The following is a 20,667-nucleotide window of genomic DNA, read 5'->3' as shown; positions in this document are numbered from 1 at the left end:
GATGGGCCACACGGGCTGGGGATATGGCCTAGTGGCAAGAACGCTTGCCTCGTATACTTGAAGCCCTGGGTTCGATTCCCCAGCCACCACATATACAGAAAATGGCCAGAAGTGGCGCTGTGACTCAAGTGGCAGAGTGCTAGCCTTGAGCAAAAAGAAGCCAGGGACAGTGCTCAGCCCCTGAGTCCAAGGCCCAGGACTGGCAAAAAAAAAAAAAGAAGATGGGCCACAAGTAGGCATTTTAAATTTCTCCAGGTGCGTCTAATGCAAAGGCAGCCATGAAAACCACAGCTGTGTGGAAGTGGATAATAGGAAAAGGGAAGATTAAAGGAAGGAAAATGCATTAAGTGGCATTTGCTCCTGGTAAGCCTTTATCACTTCCTTTGTTCCCATGACAACCGCTTTCTATATCCTGAAGGTTATGGAGTGTCTACCATGTACCAGACCCTGCACCAATTCCTGGATATAGTAGGAAAACCAAACAGGCAAGACAGCTGCCCTTACAATGCTTATTTTCTATGTGATATGATAGAATTTCAACCAGTTAAGAAATAACAGAGATTTTCAGTTCTGAAATTCTTAAGTTCTGACACTGAATACACATCAACACTACCACCAAGGAGCTTTAATAGAATATGAATCAAGAAGATGTACTAACAGGTTTAGGCAAGTCATAGCAGAGCATCACAAGAGCCCAATAGCTATACCCTTATGAACACATAAGATGATGCTGAGTGAAATGAACTCCATGTTATGGAAATGATTGTTATATCACAGTTGTAACTACTTTCAACGTCCCATCTGTATCTGTAACTTCTATTATTGATGATGTTCTTGTATCACCTTCCAGTGGTTGTACCTACACTATCTCTGTAGTCTTATCTGAGTATTTTGGAAACCGTGTATACTGGTATTAGAAGTAGGAAATTTAAAGGGAATACCAAAATTGAGAGACACGGGGTAAAAAAAGACAAACAACTACAAAAGCAATACTTGCAAAACTGTTTGGGGAAAGTGAACTGAACACCTCAGGGGGGGAAATGGAAAGGGGGAGGAGAGAGGGGGGTATGAGGGACAGGGTAACAAACAGTACAAGAAATGTATCCAATGCCTAACATATGAAACTGTAACCTCTCTGTATATCAGTTTGATAATAAAAATTTGAAAAAAAATAAAAAATAAAAAAAGAATATGTACTAAAAAACAATTTGCAAGATGAATCAAATGCCCAGCATTGACATTGACATACAGTGCCAGGTGCAAAAGATTATTTCAGTCACTTGCTATTTTTAATCATGTGGTACTTTTCTATCAGTGAGGCAAATAAGTGGGATTCTCTGTGAGAGTGGATTAGAATCTGCCTTCATCACAACACTTCATGAAAATCAAGAAATTGTCATTCTAAGCAGTCTATTTGCTTATGATATGGTCAGTTCACTTTTACCTAGTACTAATCATAACTTGCCTCCTTTATATTTTTATTATATCTCATATTTGCCAAAGAATATATTGTGGCATATATATGTGTATATATATATATACTATATATACACTATATACTATATATACTATATATATTATATACTATATACTATATAGTATGTATATATAGTATATATATATATATATATATATAGTTTGGGATGCATAATAAAAATCACAATACACAAGGCACAATCAGTCTTAAAAACTAGTATGGTATCAGTACCACTGAATCTACCCAGGGTACTTCTTCCCATTTTTAACTACTTGTCTTCCCCACAGAGATAACCACAGTTCCAGAGTATAGGTTCAGAACGTCCTTGCTCTGGAAAAAAGAAGTTTTAGCCTAAATGTATGTTTGTATGTATCACAAAATAATAGGCTTTAGCTGTGCTTGTTTTCATGCGCCATTCTGTTTGTCCTTTTCAGACGAGCTTGTTTACTCAACACTATGCTTCTGTGTTGTATTTAGCTGTTGTTTATTTAGTTATTATTGGGGAAGAGAAGGAGTTAAAACTATACAACTCTTGGGAGAAAATCTGAGTAAATCTTTGTTTTTTTGCCTTAAGCATTGTTTTTGTTTAGGCATGATACTAAAAGAATTAGAAAACACAAATAAGGTGAATTTCACCAAAACTGAAAGCTTTTGGGTCTTGGTGAACACTATCAAAAAATGATAAGACAACTCAGAGAATATAAGAAGTATTAGCAAATCACACATCTGATTAGAGACTTGTATGTAGAATACATTTTTAAAAATACAGTTCAGCAATAAAGATAAGTCAATTAGTGAATAGGCAGAGGATGTTGCTTTTTCTCTCGATGTGCAAAAAATGAATAATGGGAAGATGTTTATCATTAGTCATTATGGAAATGCAAATCAGTCCTGCAAATTGCTTCACTTCTGTCCCTTTTTTCTCATTATCACTGATATGTATTAAATATCATTCTCATTTATGTTTTATTCAATAATCATTTCAGTGATAACTGTCACTTGGTTCTCTTTCAAACTAGCCCAGCCATATCTGATAGTTCCTTATTTGTTGCTTATTTTATGTGTTTAAGTATTCTATGCATATTGTATATTTTATACCTCACATTTGAAATATCTTGACTTCCACATCTGTTGTTTCTGTTTGTTCTGTTAAGTTTAGCCTGTTTACATTTGTGTTGAGTTTTGATTATGAACAGATTTTTTTAAAATTTAGCTCATAGCTAAATCTAAGGGGCAATGCATCTCTAGGTTTATGTTTTGCTTTTGTTGGTTGTGAGAGTTTACTACTAGCAGAGGACTAGTTTAGACCTTCCACACAGCCCAGATGTGTTGCTGGGCTCATCTTGGCCCACTGCACAGTCTTCATCTACACAACTGGGGACCTTGGTCCTCAGGGCCATCCTAGTCTTGTTTCACAGGATTTGGTTAGAGTTATCTGCCTTTGATTTCCTGAAGTTATTTTTGCTTCTAGATCTTATTTACTTTCATCCAGGGCACTGCAGTCACACATATTATTCTCTATCCTGGGTTTGCTGTAGTTGTATTTAGTTAAGGGAGTCCTTCACACTTTCTACTCTACCATTCCTCTGAAAGTACAAATTCTACTTGATAAATTTTATTCATCAAATTGACATCTACCTCTGCTACTACCCATAAACTATGTCTTGTAAAATTAATACATTTACTATATTTACTTTTTTGAAGTTGTACAGGGTCAAACCCAGAGCCTTACATACAGTAAGGAAGTACTCTACTGTGAGCTACATCAGCCCTAGTTTTTTTTATTTTTTCTTAAAGTTTTATATTTACAGCAAAAGTGAACTAGAATTATAGTCCTCAAATACTTCTGTCCCCCAAACATCTATTCCCACTATTATTATTCCCTACAGATTGTACAGAACTTATAATTGATAAACTGACATTGAAATACCATGAGATCACCCTTAATCCATAATTTACAGGTAATTCATGCTTGTTGTTTTACATTCTGGTAAAACAGCTGTCTTACAGTCTGTTTTACAAAGGTATAGATATACCAGTCCCATTATAGTATCCTATCAAGTAGTTTCTCTACCCTGGGGACAGGCGTAGTCATTACTGCTTCAAATATTACTTTAGCTCCTTTCTTTTTGTCCCCTTTGGTATTCTCATTATATGTAAGTTATGACTTTTAGGTTTTACCACTGTTTTTCGATATTCTCTTCTTCATCTCTCTTCCTTTCCTCTTTCTTCTCTTTTTTAATGCTTTTTAGTTTTGGAAGTTCCTATTGCTATATACTTAAGATTAATTATTCCTCTGCATGATCTGCTAATGAATCCATCACAAACATTTAAAGAAGTTTTCTTGCTTTGAACTCAGGGCCTGGGGCTTGCGCAGCTTGCTTCTGCAGCTGGCACTGTGCCACTGATCCACACCTCAAGGCTAGGTTTGCTTTTTTTCTGGTTATTTTGGAGATGAGGTCTCAAAGACTTTTCTGTTCAGGCTGGCTTCAAACCCTGATCCTCCAGACCTCAGCCTCCTGAGTTGCTAAGGATTATAGGCACAAGCTATGGGAACCATGCTTTTGATAATTCTTTCTTACAATTTCCATGTCTCAGTCTAAATACCCACCTGTTTTTGAATTTTGTCAACTTTCTCTTAAAATTCTTGGCATAATTTTTAAAAATCCTTTTGTGTTCAACATTCTTAGCATATCTGTTTCTGGTTTTAGTGTTTGTGCAGTCCCTTTAAGGTGTCTTTTATCTTTAGGTATGCTTCTTAATTTTTGCTGAAGGGTGAGCATCTTGTAATGGCTAAGAGAGCATACAGGAACAGGACTTAGCAATGTGGATGTGAGGTGAGGTGACATGTTCTACACTCCTGTCATTAGGTCTCAAGCTTTTAGAAGTCTGTGTCTTGAACTGGACTTGAGTGGGGCTTCTCCTTGGCCTCAGTAACCCCCATGAGGAACAAGAGAGCTAGATAGGGCTGCAGTAGGCTACATATGATTCTTGGCATATGACAGTTTCCCTTACCATTTTCAACTTTTCGATGATCTGAAATTGATATGCATTGAATACAAATTATTTTCCTTTCTTGGATTTTGACCTTTTCCCCAATTATCCATGTATACTACAATGCTGTCTTGTGATTCTGGGCAGTGACAGTGAACTGTAGCTCCCAGTCAGCCACACAGCCATGAGGGTAAACTGACATGTAAGAGTGGACAACATGGCAGAGAATTTGGATACTGTGTTTGGTGTTTTCATATCTCATCATATCTTCAATCAAGGAAATGAGATTTTTTTTTTTTCTGCCAGTCCTGGAACTTGGACTCAGGGCCTGAGCACTGTCCCTGGCTTCTTTTTGCTCAAGGCTAGCACTCTGTCACTTGAGCCACAGCGCCACTTCTGGCCGCCTTCTATATATGTGGTGCTGGGGAATTGAACCCAGGGCTTCATGTATATGAGGCAAGCACTCTTGCCACTAGGCCATATTCCCAGCCCTCAAGGACATGAGATGTTCAACATTTTGCTATAATATAAGCCCTTTGTAATATGATTATTCCCAACAATATACAAAAATAAGCTTAAGGTAGGTGACGCTAAGCTATGATTCCTATTTGACAGATCATATTGAATGCACTTTCAAGGAATGTTGTCATCAACTAGCTTGGGGTTATTGGGATGTAACCCCACTATAAGTAGAGGTGTGTCTATAGTTCCCTTCTCCCAGTTAGTGTCACAGGACCTAATAAAACTCCTGCAGTTAGGCTCTGTAAAATAGTTTCTCTTGAGAACAGGCTCTGTTCAGAACAGAGTGCTCTGGCAGATTTCAAAATGTTTACTTCTCCCCTCCCCTTGCCAGAAGCATCAGGGAGCTTTTCCTCCAATATTTACTGTGAGGGCCAGTTTCAGCTCTTGCAGGGAAAAATCCATGAAAAGTGAAGAGTTTGCCCCATGGCTGGGTCCCTCTGAATATTCATCTCTCAGACTAGTCCACATGGGGCCTCTGGTAACTCATTAGTTGCAGTTGTGGTGTTCCTTTCTAAGTACTGAGTCTGTGAGGTTCTCTTCCTGAGTTTTGGTTGTGAGTCTTGTCTCTGTACACTCCTCTGTCTCTCCAAAGGGGGTGAGGGGAGGCAGTGTCAGCGGCTTGCCCTATGGCCTCATTTTTCTCACAAATTTAAGACTTGTTTGTTCAGCTTTTTGCTGTTAGCACAGAGTTCTAAGTTCTTTATAAGTAGATAGGAAATGCAAGTCTGTCAAGTCTCTTTATGTTATCCAGGGTTTCTTGTATAATTTTATATGTAACAGGCTCTGAGAGAATTTCTTATTAATACATTTAGATTAGAAACTTTCTAACCATCAGGCACTAAGTTTTTGAACATTTTCATTAGCATATATTAGTTGTTCAAAGGAGTTCCATTGTGATATTTCCATACATGCATACAATGTACCCTGATCGGAATTCATATATTAGCATATATTAGTTGTACAAGGGGGTACATTGTAATATTTCCAAACATGCATACAGTGTACCCTGATTAAATTTACTTCCCCTCTGTCACTCTTTCTCATCCTCATCCTCTTCTGAAAACAATTTTAACAAGTTTCACTGCTCTATCTTCCATGCATATAAAGTTCTTCAACTGTATTCCTTTTCCTTCATTGTCTCCTTTTATCTTCCCTCCCCTCCCACTGGTACCACAACAGAAGCTGTCACTCATGTATACAGCCCATAATACCAGACACGTTACTTAAATGTATACGAATTATTCAAAGACATTTTCACTGTGGTAATACACACATGCATATATCGAGTTTTAATCAGAGTTAGTAATCTCATTTGAATTTTGAAAGAATTGACAATAAAGTGCTATTTTTTCTCCCATTTTACAGAACAGGAAGTGGAAGCACGGAAGGCTAAGTGTCCTCCTGGAAGGGCCACAGTCAGTGAATAGTAGAACTGGAACTCAGACTCCAAATGTGAGGCTATCCTCCTCCTCTTCCAGTTGGCTCCTAAAAGTCCTGATCATAATTTGACCTGGTTCAATCATGAAGAATTCAAATAGCCAAACAGATTTTTTTTCTTATGCTAGCTATTTTGGAAATTACCAAGGCGATATTCCAAACATCTGAAATTACTAAAAAGAATATGACTTGGACTGTGCATTCCCTGTGGGCCATTACAAGAGGATGGTTATGTTTTCATGCAGTTGTTTATGCAGAAACTACATGCACATGATTCCAGACTCTGACAAAGGCACTCCTCATGCTATCAGAGACAATCCATACTGGATAAAATGAATCTAGGGCCAGAAAAAAGACTACTGTTTTTATGAATAGACATAGGCAGGCTACTTTCTATGATAAATTAGAACTGAGTCTTATATAAATATAGCTTTAAAGGTACTGATATCTTAAGGCAACCTCTGTTATTATTCCATTACTTACACTGGAGGGTCACCATCAATAAAAGAGAAGCCAACAAAAATAGCTACCCAAAGGGCTCTGACAATATGAAGGAAGATGCAGTCTGTTCAGCAGCAACTGCTTTTTGGTTAACATTCAGATTGAGTATTCAATTCTCTTTCTTATAAAAACATGGCTTCTCCCATTAAGCTGTTCCCTTTCTGGAAACAAATCAGAGTTGAAAAGTATAGAAAGCATGTCAATTTCATTGGACTCCATACCAATAGGTATCATTGGATACTGTATGGATGGTGTGGAAGTTTGAGTCCACCCCAAAATCCATATGCTTAAATCTAATGCCCATTGTGATTGCATTAAGAAGGTCAAGACTTACCCTTACATAAGAAATATCTCAGTCCCCTTTGCCATGTGCAAACACAGCAAAAAGGCAACATAAAGAAGAGAGCAAGTCCCCAGCAGAAAATACAGCTACTGCTGTCTGATCTTGGTCTCCCTGTCCCCAGAACTGTAAGCAGTAAGTTTCTGTTACTGCTTTTTTTTTTAACATGGTCTTGCTTTTATAAATCACCTAGTCTATGATATTTTGTTATAGCAATCTTGATGGATTAAAATAGCAGGTTTGGGTTACATGAGTAACAAGGCTAGAGGTTTAAATATTGAAATGGGAAATCATGTCTACTCAATATATCTTCTTTCATTAATCTAGCAGAGTCCATTGCAATTATGTCACATCAGGATATTAGAATGGTTTGTACCATTATGTAAGCTGTATATTCCACCCTGTTCTCACATGACTGAGAAAGGAATTATATTCTCCTGAAATTTATATAATGAGGCAATTTATCTCCCAAGGGTACAAACACTGTACAAACACAAATGTACAAGTACTTCCTGAACTCAAAAAACTATTTTGCATTCTTTAATGTTATACGATAGCAGATTGTTTGTGCCTTCAAACGCAAATGGTAAGCTCCTTTTAAACAGGTAGATGATAACTATTGACCAGATTATGGACAGGTTTTTTTTAGATATATTTTTGGCATAGCACTAATATTCCTTCAGCCATTCAATGAGCATAGACATCTGCTCCAAGCTGGAGCCAGGATGGACATCAGACTGAAAGTTCATGTCAGGACTTTGTCATGAGTATAACAAAGGGCAGAAACAGCTTAAAAGGAGAACAGGTAGCAGTGTTTGCTGAAAGTGCTTAGAGCAGGTAAGCACTGTGTATTTCTCCAGCAGAACCAAACACAAGATGATTGAAATGCTAGTCTGATCTAGTTAGGACATTTCTGACCTTATATTATTTAAAAAATGGTTATATGTCAATCTCTGAATATACTAAGGAAAGAACCAGAAAAGGGGCCAATGAGTGCTGGAATATCTCGAAATGCAGTAAGAGTACATTTGGTCAGGGATCCTAGAAGTTACTATTCCTAATACAGGCCTAGAAGAAAAGTATATTTATCAGGCTGAAAAATGCAACATGTAGTCTTGTTCTAGCAAAAACAGTATATTCAGGATAATTTCTGATAGATAGGAAGTATTTTGAGGAAAGAATGTTTTTATCTGACTCAGAAAAACATCCTTTAGGAATTCCTAACTCTTTTCTGTTTTATTCACTCTATTACCCTTGCCTTTGTCAGATATACACATTAAGCCTGTTCTTAGTGAAACGAACCCCCAGGGTTGACCCACAGAACAATATTCATCCTAAGATGGATGAATGGTAACAGGCTGGAGGATCGGAGGGGACATGAGAGAGTAGGATTGTGGGAAAATTTTTTTAAAGGTACATAGGATGATTTTCCACAGGTCACTTGCTCTCAGTATCCTCCCTCACTGGAGGTAGTGGGGTGGGGAGAAGAAATGAGTTCTAGGTCCCTTTGTCTGGACCCACAGGGTGACTTTTTATGATTTAATTGCTGTTTGTAACTTCAGGCAGATCATATCAAGTAGATGACACGATTTTGACATGACATGGTCATTGCAGGGACCTTTCTCATTCATTATTTCAGCCTAACAGTGCAGCCAAGTGTTTGGCTTACAGCAAATACTGACATATCTGTCGCTGAGCAAAGTGGATGTGCACAAATATTAGGCAAAATGCATTTTGGGAGTAGCCAGTTGATTTCATTTTCCCTGACTTTAATTCATATTACAAGGCATACAATAAGGAAACACAGGGCTTTTGTCTTCTGCGCTATTTTTTTCCCCTCAAAAAATGATGAGAGCTAGAATGTACAACAGAACACTTTATTTTAAGGAGCGATTAGGGGAAAATGGTTTAATTTAAAGAAAAGTAATAGAACTTTTCACTTAAAAAGTCATACAAGACAAGTGCCAGTGGCTTATACTTGTATTCCTATGCTACTTAGGAAGCTTAGATCTGAGGATTGTGGTTCAAAGCCAGCATGGGCAGAAAAGTCCATGAGACTCATCTCTAATTAACCACCAAAGAGCTGAAAGTTGAGGTGGGGTAGTGTGGGGGTGGTATGGTTGATTAAAAGCTGACAATTTATTTTCTGTGTTCTGTTGTTCATTGACAACATAAAAAAATCAGCTGGCCATAATGTAAAGGAGGATTGTATCAAATACAAAAACAAATAACTTGTAAGTAAATACATTAAGTGGTGTGCAAGTATATCCAAATGTATTAAAGATTGTAGTTTCAAGGGAGAACTCAAATAGTGTAATTTCTTAGGCAAAATCCAAATCAATTATGCTAGCTTTGAGTGAAAAAGGCTGAGGGATTATTCCCGGGCTCTAAGTTCAAACCCCAATTACTGGGACAAAGAAAAAGCAAAAACAAAATAAATCTGTTCTTTGTGTTTATAAGTATAATAAAAGATTCCTTTTTAAGAAGCAGGAATGGAATTACAAATAAAAGAAGATCATTTCTACTCTGGGTTGTTGCAAAGTTCCTTATCTATCAGCAACTGAGGTGGCTTACTTACCTTATAGTTATTCATGATTTCAGTGAGCCAAGGTTTAACTGACTTCATTGTGTCTTCCCGCAAGTACTTCTCTACTGTAGCACCATCACTGAAGGTCTTATTTCCCACATGGATGGCTTGTCTTACTAGTGGGAGAGCCAGAAATTTCCCAAAGTACTCATGGTCCTCAGGTTCCTGACACAGAGTACAATGGAAAGATATTAGAAAATGTGATTTTAGTGCCAGAAAAGCATGTTGGAAAAGGTGTGAGTCTCTCATAACATATAACCCAATAAGCAATATGAAGCATGACTGTTGAAATTTTTTTAAATATATTTGTAAGTTACCTCTAAGTAGTTGTACAACATAGTTTCCATTCAACATGTCAGTTTGAGTAGGATGCATCCTGATCAATGTCATCCCTCCCATTGTTCTCCTCCATCTCTCCAACCTCACCTATACCTCAATTTACCTAGTTCCATTTCCACATATATACATTCACTGAATATCAAGCAAGACTGCATTCACCCACCGTCCTCTCTCCATTCATCTTCCCCCTCTCCTTGACTTTATCCCCCAACAACAAATGTTCCATATTCCTGGTATTGATTTTGTTAAACTGTCAGTGGTTCATAGCATCTACGTTGGAATCCTTCTTCTGTGTGTATCATCCTTTAGTCAATATGTTTGAGTATTTATGCATATGACTCCATATATGCTTACAATTTAGAACTAATTATAGTATAGGAGGAAAATTTGACATTTTAAAGTTGTAGTTTTGAAATAACTTAGTAAAACAAACCTGGGTAATCCAATATATTTGGAGTAAAAAACCACTTTGTACATATTAGATTTTCTTTTCAGGAATTAATACTTTGTGATCTGTAACTCTGATTAGCATTGGAGGCATTGGTAGCTCTGGGAATGGAAGGTCAAATGCATCTCAAGAGGCCAGGGGTTGGTGTAGTCAATTAAAAGCTGAGAATTTATTTTCCGTGTTCTATTGTTCACTGAAGACACAAAAAATTAGCAGCTGGCCATAGTGTAAAGGGGGATTATATCAAATACAAAAACAAATAACTTGTAAGTAAATACGTTAAGTGTATGCAAATGTATTACATATAATAGATTCAAAGGAGAACTCAAATAGTGTAATTCTTTAGACAAAATGCAAGTTCAACAAAATAAATACCAGGAAGCATACATTTTAAAAGGGCCAGGATGGGGTCAAGGAGAAAGGAGAAGCTGAGAGAACATAAGAGGGGAGAATGTTTAGCCTTCTGAGGAATCTCCATACCAATTTCCAGAGTGGCTGAACCAGTTTACATTCCCACCAATAATAAAGTAGGGTTCCCTTTTGGCCACATCCCTTCCAACATTTGTTATTGTTAGTTTTCTTGATAATGGACATTCTTACTGGGGTGAGGTGGAATCTCAATGTTGTTTTGATGTGCATTTCTTTTATGGCCAGTGATGTAGAGCACTTTTTCCTATGTCTCTTGGCCATTCTCATTTCCTCATCAGAGAAGTCTCTTTTTAAGTCTTTAGCCCACTTGTTGAGGGGGCTTTTGGTTCTTTGAGGTTTTGTTTTGAAGGAATTTATTTTTTTTAGTTCTACATATATTTTAGATACGAGGCCTTTGTCTGTTGTATGGCTGGTAAAGATCTTTTCCCAATCTGTGGGCTTTCTGTTTGTCTTGTGAGCTATGTCCTTTGCCCTGCAGAAGCTCTGCAGTTTGATGCAGTCCCATCTGTCCAACATTTTTTTTGATTTGTTGCAATTCTGGGCCTTTATTAAGGAAGTTTCTTCCTATGCCAAGGAGGCCAAGTGTTTCTCCTACTCCTTCTTGTAGTGTTTTCAGGGTATCTGTTTTTATTTCGAGGTCTTTGATCCATTTGGAATTGATCTTGGTGCAGGGTGATATATAAGGATCTAGTTTTAGTTTGTTGCAGGTGTTGAATGTTTTGCCAGCACCAATTGTTAAAGAGGCAATCTTTCTTTCATCCTATTTTTTTAGCTCCTTTATCAAAGATTAAGTAGGCATAGTGAAGTGAACCAGACCCAAAGAAACATGGACTCGATGGTTTCCCTCATAGGGAATAATTAGCACAGGTTTAGGCTAGTCAAAGCAGAAGATCACGAGAGCCTAATAGCTATGCCTTTATGAACACATGATACTAAGTGAAATGAACTCCAAGTTACGGAAACGACTGTTATACCACTGTTGTAATTACTTTCAACATGCCATGTGAAACCGTAGCTTCTTTTGTTGATGATCCTTTTGTATCCCTTCCTGTGGTTGTCCCTGTGCTATCACTGATCTCATCTGAGTACCCTGGATACTGCATATACTGGTATTAGAACTAGGGAAATGAAAGGGAATATAAAAATCGAAAGACAAAGGATAAAAAGACAAACGACTCCAAAAACAATACTTGCAAAACCATTTGGTGTAAACCAACTGAACAACTCATGGGGGAGAGGGAAAGGAGGAGGGGGAGGGGAGAATGAGGGAGGAGGTAACAAATAGTACAAGAAATGTACCATGGCCTAATGTATGAAACTGTAACCCCTCTATACATCACTTTGACAATAAATAAGTAATTTTAAAAAAAAGAGGGGAGAATGCATCCAGGAATTCAATGTATATCCTACAAAATTAAGAAAAGGAGGGAAGGGATTGGCAAGGAAAAGATAGGTGAGAATGCTAAAAGGGGTAATATTGATCAAAACACATTGTATTCTTAAACTGCTTTGCTAAATGGAAATTCCTTTGTACAACTACTTAAAAATAATTAAAAATAGATAAATAGAAAAGCAAAACAACAAATGATATTTCACGAATGACACAAACAAAAGTTGTCTTTAAGTTTATTTTGAAGAAAGAGTAACAGGAGGATGGGAGCTGGTGGCTCATGCCTGCAATCCTAACTACTTACGAAGCTAAGCTCTAAGGATTTTTAGTTCAAAGCATGTCCAGCGAGGAAAGTCCAGGAGGCTCTTATCTCTAATTACTCACCAAAAAGCCAGAAATGAACCTGTGGCTCAGGTGATAGAGCTTCTATCCTTCAGCCAAAAAGCTCAAGGACAGAATCCAAGCCCTGAGTTCAAGCTATAGGACTGGTACACACACACACACACACACACACACACACACACACACACACCAATAACACTGCAAAACAGTGTTTGTAATAAGCATAATACTAAAGGAAAATAAAGTAAATGCCGTTAAGAAAATTTCAAGTGATAAAAAGGCAAAAATACTGTCGTGTCTCACAGTTTTGTGCTTTATGAGCAATTTTTGTTGTGAATATATTATTTTGTAGAGAAAAAAATTTCAATCACAAATTTGATTTCTCTTTCCTACTATATGTTTTGTTCCCACAGGGCTGGGAAATTCCAATTAAATTTAATTTGTATTCTATTTACAAATAGTTCATAAATAAGGCTGAATGCATTGTTAATATGCTCTAAGCAAAGATTACACTAATCCAAATCCTGCTTTGGCTCCTTCTCTCTTATTTGATTAATTCTACATAAAGGACATCAACTTTGACCTACTTTTATGAAAGAAAGTACTTGAATACTTTAAGAAATATTCCAGAGAACTTGAAGTGAGGGCTGTACTAAAAGCCCTAAACATCTTAAGTTAAAAGTAAAACAAAGCAAATATTTTCATAAAGGCTTTGGCAGCTTTGGTTATCCAAGCCATCTGAAGGGCAGACTAAAGAATGTGCCATTTTCAAGACACTCATCACAGGCCTAAAACTGAGATCCAATACCCATATACTATAGCTGTAGTTTGCACACTTTGCAAATTCCCCTCCATGGAATGAACTCTATGGGGGGAAAACCACACTGCATTAATCAGAAATTTTTGCCAGGTCCTGGTGGCTCATGCCTGCAAACCTTGCTACCCTGGAGGCTGAGATAGGACTCAATTTGAGCCAGATATGAGCCAATCATTTCAAAGCCAGTCCAGGTGGGAAAGTTTGTGAGTCTCTTCTCTCCAATTAACCAGCCAAAAAAAAAAAAAAAAAAAAAGAAAAAAAAGCTGAAAGTGGATATCTGCCTCAAGGAGTAAGAACCTACCCTGAGCAAAAAAAAAAAAAAAAAAAAAAAAGTGAGAGGGGCTGGAAATTTCTGAAAATATGACCTAGTGGTAGAGTGCTTGCCTCAAATACCTGAAGCTGGGTTCGATTCCTCAGCAACACACACACACACACACACACACACACACACACACACATTATTTTGAGTTATTAGGAATGCCATATATTCTCAATAGTCAGATTATAAAATATATGCATTGTTGGTGAGAAACAAATCCCATGAATTAGAAGACTAAATCATGCACTGAGTTTAGAAATTCTAACCTAGAATAAAGTTATCTATAATATATTCCAAATGAGAAAATGTTTGGTTGTGTCAGAAATTTGAAGCAAATGTTATTATGGTTACTAAAATTTGTCCTTACTGTGCACTGTAAAAGGTTATAGTAAGTAGCACATCCTGTAGCATTCTGAAAGTAAGATGGATCACTTGTCAAGTCTCCATCTAGTAGTTTATCCAGTATCTAGATCAAGAGAGTAGGAAGAGAAATAAGAAAATCATTGGAATGATCATCATACACAAGAGTTGGTCATTTCATTTCATCAATAACTTTTTCACCTTTATTATTTCATTCAGTGAGCATTTCCTGCACAGCTTCTTTGTGCTAGTAATTAGAGAAACCTAAAAGACATACTAAAGTCATGGAGCTTATATTTTAGGGGAGATAATAAACAAGTATTACTCTGTAAAATATGTAGTGTGTTAGAATGACAACCTGTCTAGTACATTAGAGAATTATAAAGAGGACACAAAACTAGTAGAAAGTGTGTGTAAATGTGACAATGATGACAGAGAGTCTCATTGAGAACATGACATTTAAGATAGGAAACAAGGAAGGAAGGAAACGGAAGGAAGGAAGGAAGGAAGGAAGGAAGGAAGGAAGGAAGGAAGGAAGGAAGGAAGGAAAGAAGAGAGGGAGGGAGGGAGGGAAGGGGGGAGGAAGGAAGGAAATCATTCAGATGAGTGAGGAAAGAAAACATTCCAGGCAGAAGAAATAGATGTTTTGACTGTATCAGTGAGACCAGGGAAAGAGTTTCTTAATATGGGTCATGGGCTATGAAGAAAGAGAGAGAGAGAGAGATCAGAGGATGCAGTTATAGATGGAGGTCCTTAGAGCTTCTGGAATGTATTTTGGACTGAAGACATAGAAAATGTTGGTCATCAAGAGGCGAGGAGTGGTCAGCATAGCTGTATGCTCTCCTTTATCTCTGTTCAGCTACGCAGGGACTGCCATGGAGTGGCAGAGGACTGGTTTATCAGGGTTGTAGCTCAAAGTGAGTTAGAGGAAGGGCTAAAGGACCTTAGGGACTGGCGGTACATCATTGTGGATTCAAGTTCAATATTCATAGAAGTGAAGATGAAAGAGTGTGAACCCATAATGAGGTAGTATTAGCTATCGTAGAGAGACAACGAATGGGGTTTCAGGATGCCAGAGTTGGTGTATTAGCACATGGGAGTTTGAGGGACAAGAGGTGATAGTTGGAGAAATATGGTTAAATTTGAGCTTGTGGAGTGGTGGATAGGGTTGGTTTTTTGTTTTGTTTTTTTTTTAATGGGAATGAGCAACTAGGGTACGGTATAAAACAAGATCACTAAAAAAACAACAACAGCAACAAAAAATAGGAGGTAAACAAACTAAAGGATCAAGTATGTAACCAACCATCCAATCAGATACTACTGTCCTGAGGAAATATGAGAAGAGTGACAGGAGACTGGAGCTACAGTAGTATGAAAATGTAAAGAGTGAGCCAGGGGTGGTGGGTAACTGTCCTAAGAAGTGGGGGGAGGGGGGCGCACTATCAGAGGACAGTGCTGTAGGAGAAGGCAGGGTATATGATCTGAAGCAGCAAGAAAGACATGCATTTATGAGCCAGGTGTTACAGAAAGATAAAAGAGAGCACAGCCCCCATCTGGGAGGATGTCAGGGAACATCATCCAAAATGAACCAGAATTGGATAAAGCAAAGAAGATGAAGGGATCAGTCTGATGGTACTAAGTTCTAAGGGGTTCTCATAAAAATATTTTAAAAAGTAAATTCAGCACAATATAAAAATCATCTCTTAAGCATGAGTTTAGTTTCTTGCAAGATGTTATTATTATCCAATTTTAAGTGAGGAAATTGAGACACATAGAACTAACTCTCCCAGGACACCTCACATAAACCGGCAGAGGCAAGATGCAAGGCCAAGCTGTGACTCTTTGTCTAGATCCTCACCGCACAGGTGTTCCCTTGCCAACAGCTGGGCTTCAGTATTTCCTGGTCCTCAATGGTTTCTGGCCATGTTGTGACTCTATTTCTGTTAGTACAGATTCTGTTCAGCATGAAGTCTGACTGAGTGGTCAGAAGAAAAGGGAACCAGGCAGAGCTTTGCTAGTCAAGCCATGCATTCTCTGTCAGAGGGCAGCATCCAGAGAAATGGCCACCCTTTATCCTCATTCAGTGGCGACATCTGTTTGCTAAGTCCTAATAAGCTGACAGGACTGTGTCAACCCCAAGAAGTTGTCTTTTCTAATCTATCTACACAGCAGGGGCACAGACTGTGAGGTGAATGTACACATCATGTTTGGGGCTCATCTTTGTAAGTTATCACTAACACCAGTAAGAATGCAAAAGTCAACCTCTAAGAATGGATTTACTTTTGAAAATAAAAAAAAATCATTTGTTTGACAACAAATATGGCAGATAGTTCAATCACAATCACAGAAATCCAGTTTCTCATTAAAACTTGTTTCACAAAGAGCTTTCTAGATCCAGAATATTGTCACTGAAAGGGAGAGAGGACAGGAAAAGAGATCATCCATGTTGCTTTGGCAGAATCTCCATAATGTCCAGGACTTTTATAGAATACTAGAAAAATTACTGTCAAAGAAACACTAGGTAGGAATTGGGATGGGTGGGGGTGGGGGTGGGGATTTCTAGCCCTTTACCTACCACAATCCATGTACGTGTCCCTTTGCATCTCTCTAGTGATTGTTATCAGCTGTGTGTGTGTGTCTGTGTGTGTGTGTGGTGATGAGACCCTCTATCTCTTAGCTAGGGAATGACTCTTTTGTCAACTACATCATTTTAAAGGACCAGAGAATTAGATGGATGAATCTATTAGGCTTGACTTTTTGATATTTGTACCATTTTAGAATTAATGATTTCTTGAAGGTTTCACTATGGTTTGTGAAAACATTCAGTTACAGTTGTTTATTGTCTGAAGTATTATTTTGTCTGTTTCCCTTATAAAAATGAAAGCTTTTATATTTTTAACCTATTATTCAAGATATTGGGTCAGTGGGCAAAAAGATATCCTGAGCCTTCAATGTTTTCTCTTGTCCTACTGTATATGGTCTGAGAAAGACTCTGTTTAACCCAAGTCATAGTTTCATTATCTCCAAAACACAAAATACCTAGGCTTTTCAACAGTTTCACAAATCCTATGAGTATCTAGCCTGTGGTAACATATACTAAACATCTCTCTGCTTTCTTTTACCGTCAAGACTCTCTAATGTTTTTTATTTTGACAGCAACAGCTGTGTGCTTCATTAAACACACACACACACACACACACACACACACACACACACACTAAATGTCTCATTTGCAAATTTGATCTGTACCACATAATAATTAATGTTAATTCTAAATTTTCATGATTCCCTACTTTGCCCCTTCTGACTACCCTAGCAGACAGCCTGAAACACATCTTGAAAATATGATCAGTGCAAGTAAAAGCCTGATCTCCTATGGCTCCAATAAGAGCCCTCTTCCTTCATCGAATTGCCAAGAGATTCTGAATCACACTCTGTAGCCACATCCGGTGCCTTGACACAGAAAGGAGAGCCTGTTAGCATTCTGCTGGGTAGCTGAGGCTTCCCTTTCTCAATCTACTTGCATAGCTTCCTACTATCAAATCCTTAGCAAGGGTGGTCACTTCGTGGGGGATTTTAGGCAGTGTCCTGGCATCTTCTGTGTAAAATGAAAGATACCATTAAGTTACCCCCTACATCCTCAAATTTATGTGTCCCTGTTTTGATCCGAACTGCTCGACCTGCAGGGTGCAGAAGACCATTAGCAATGGGCCTCTGCCTTAATGACTGTAATAACTTTTAGCTGCTCACGTCCATGCTATGTGTATGTACATGTCCAATCACAACCCGAGGTCCTCCAGATCCAGTCACTGCTCCATTTACTAGAGTTTCCACAGGATGACTTTATAGTAAATACAACCAAAAGCCCCTAAGAAAGATTATTTACACATGGCCTTTACTTGAACAAAAAGCACAATAACAACAACAAAAAACCACAGCTAGAAACACTCCACTTCATATACCATAGCATTTAGTACACTCTTAGATTTTATATAACCAAAAAGAAAGAAAAAAGAAAGTAAAAAAGTGAAGAATATTACCTATATTATCAGATCCTCAAATTTACTTTATGGGGAGCATTGTAATAATAACATTGACAAATATCAATGGTTCTCTGTAAAAGTTTCACATTATTACTCTTTAGAGTCTTTGTTCCTGACTCAGGGGAACATGTGACGTGTGTCACTTGCTTTGGGCCTTCTCCAGCTGTAGCCCTGTTTGTGGACATAACCCTGCTACATGATTTTAGAGCATCTGTGGAAGTTTATGCTATTTCCCAGGTTGCCTTTCATCTGATTTCCATGTGATAGAGTATGCCTTTAGATTACACAGAATTTAAAGACATCAAGACAATTAATGAACACAATTATATAAACACTCCAAAATGATCTTGGGTTTAAAATAGAGCCAAAGTAAATTCAAAGAATCACAGACAGTGCTTTTCTTCATTAAACACCCACTCATCTTGCCCCTGATTTTAGACAGCAGAAGAGATATTCTCTCTCCCACACAGAAATGCCTGAGCACCATGGTGCTTCTATAGGCCCCACTCTACTCAGATGGTTTTAATTGCTCAAGGGCAACATAGGGCCCCAGGACTCACTTCAAAGGCCTTTTGCCAGTTCTGCTCCTTGATGTATTTTATGCACTCATCACACTGCTGCTGGAAGTACTTTTTCTGTTCCTCATCCAGCAAGCCAATTTGGTACAGGAACTCTGCATAGCCCCCTATAATCTGAGACAAAAGAGACAAACATGCCAGAGAGAGAAGAAAAGAGAGAGAAAGAGGGTCAGGAAACCCACTGGCTTCACAATGAAATATTTAGTAAGTGTCAGTCTTGTGCTGAAATTAATCAACTAAGACAATTGTACGTATACTCCTGACCTTCTACACCAACACTCAAATACAACACAAACATACAATGTCACACAACACAATAAACATATGCAAATGGATCATAACAAGATGCATTCTTTTCCTGACAGCCAACAAAGGCGAGCATAGTAACGCTTTGACACATGTTGAAATGTTTGGTAAAAAGTAAATATTTTAAGTCATAAAGTCAATTGTTATTGCCCTTTATAAGTTAGGCCTCTCAGGTAAGAGATGCAAATCATCCCCATTAAAAGTAACTTAATCCTTTTAAGGGACAAATAGGAAAGGAAGTCAAGATACCTACCGACTCAGGATCAGAATAGGCATCTCCAAGAGCAATTCCTTTCAGGTTGATCTTGAGTGTCTTCTTAGGGTTTGCGAAGTGAATATAATGTGCAATGGCTGGTACATATTTCCCTGCATAGGACTGACAAGAACGGACACTGAAATGAGTGCTCACAGGTTTATGCTTGCATATGCCTAAGCTCATCAAAATCATCTGTGCTGGTGGCTCATGCCTGTAACACTGCTACTCAGGAGGCTAAGATTCTCAGTTCAAAACCAGTTCAGGTAGACAGATCTGATAGACTCTTACCTCCAATTAACCAGCAAAAAGCCAGACGATGAGGTGTGGCTCAAATGGCACACCTCTGCTGGCCTTGCAAAGTAAATGCTAAGCAAAAGCATCAGGCCCTGAGTTCCAACCTCAGTGACTGCGTGTGGATGTGCACACACGCACACGCACACACACACAATATCACAATAAAGCAGCAATAATTTCACATGAGGTGTACTATTATTTCATTTCACATTATAAGTTCCACAATAGCAAAAATCTTCCCTCACATTCCTTCTCTTTATGCCAAAAAGTGCTACGTGAAATGCAAATTGAAGCGTAAGTGGGAAAACAAAGAAACAAACAAAAAGCATGTAAGCCCGTGGCTCATGCCTGTAATACTAGCTATTCACAAGGCTGAGATCTGAGGGTCACAATTTAAAGCCATACTAGGCAGAAAAGTCTATGAGACTTTAATAATCAATTAATTATCCAAAAAGCTGGAAATGGAACTATGGCTCAAGAAGTAGAATGCTAACTTTGAGCAAAAATTCTCAGGAACAGTGTCCAGGCCCCAAATTCAAGCCCCAGGACCAACACAAAAATAACAAAGAAAAAAACACCATGTACTATGTGAACAATCTAATTTCCTTCCAAGATAAAAATGTGGATCAATGGATACAATCCTGCCATTGATTGAGCTTTTATTACCAGAAAGCTCCATTAAACACTATAGCTTTAGTAAATGAATGGGAAAAAAATTTCTCAACTCTATAAATTTATGATTTCAAATGTAGAAATTTTGAAACCAGCATACATTATAGGAATAGAGAAGAAAAGGACAATAACGTGTATTGGCCACTAACATGTTCCGTTGAACTTAACTTCTATTCCCAACCTTTTTCAACACAAGATGCTTTTCCCTCCAACAAG

General features: G+C 37.9%; 1 protein-coding gene across 3 annotated transcripts in view; it reads right to left on the bottom strand.

Annotated features, from left to right (window-relative positions):
* Positions 1-20,667, bottom strand: part of Cpvl (carboxypeptidase vitellogenic like) — a 117,146-nt gene that overhangs the window by 49,669 nt on the left and 46,810 nt on the right. The window contains exons 7-10 of one of the 3 annotated variants that reach the window (XM_048339611.1): positions 19,483-19,647; positions 18,906-19,037; positions 14,310-14,408; positions 9,850-10,023 (exon numbers count right to left, since the gene is read on the bottom strand). In XM_048339611.1, the coding sequence (XP_048195568.1) occupies positions 9,850-10,023; positions 14,310-14,408; positions 18,906-19,037; positions 19,483-19,647 (570 nt within the window). The remainder of the gene's footprint in view (positions 1-9,849; positions 10,024-14,309; positions 14,409-18,905; positions 19,038-19,482; positions 19,648-20,667) is intronic. The other 2 variants (XM_048339612.1, XM_048339613.1) reach the window with 2 other exon arrangements.

The sequence above is a fragment of the Perognathus longimembris genome, chromosome 2, assembly GCF_023159225.1.
Source record: "Perognathus longimembris pacificus isolate PPM17 chromosome 2, ASM2315922v1, whole genome shotgun sequence".
Taxonomy (NCBI): domain Eukaryota; kingdom Metazoa; phylum Chordata; class Mammalia; order Rodentia; family Heteromyidae; genus Perognathus; species Perognathus longimembris.
Note: the sequence above shows the minus strand (reverse complement) of the source record. Positions and strands in the feature narration are given on the sequence as shown.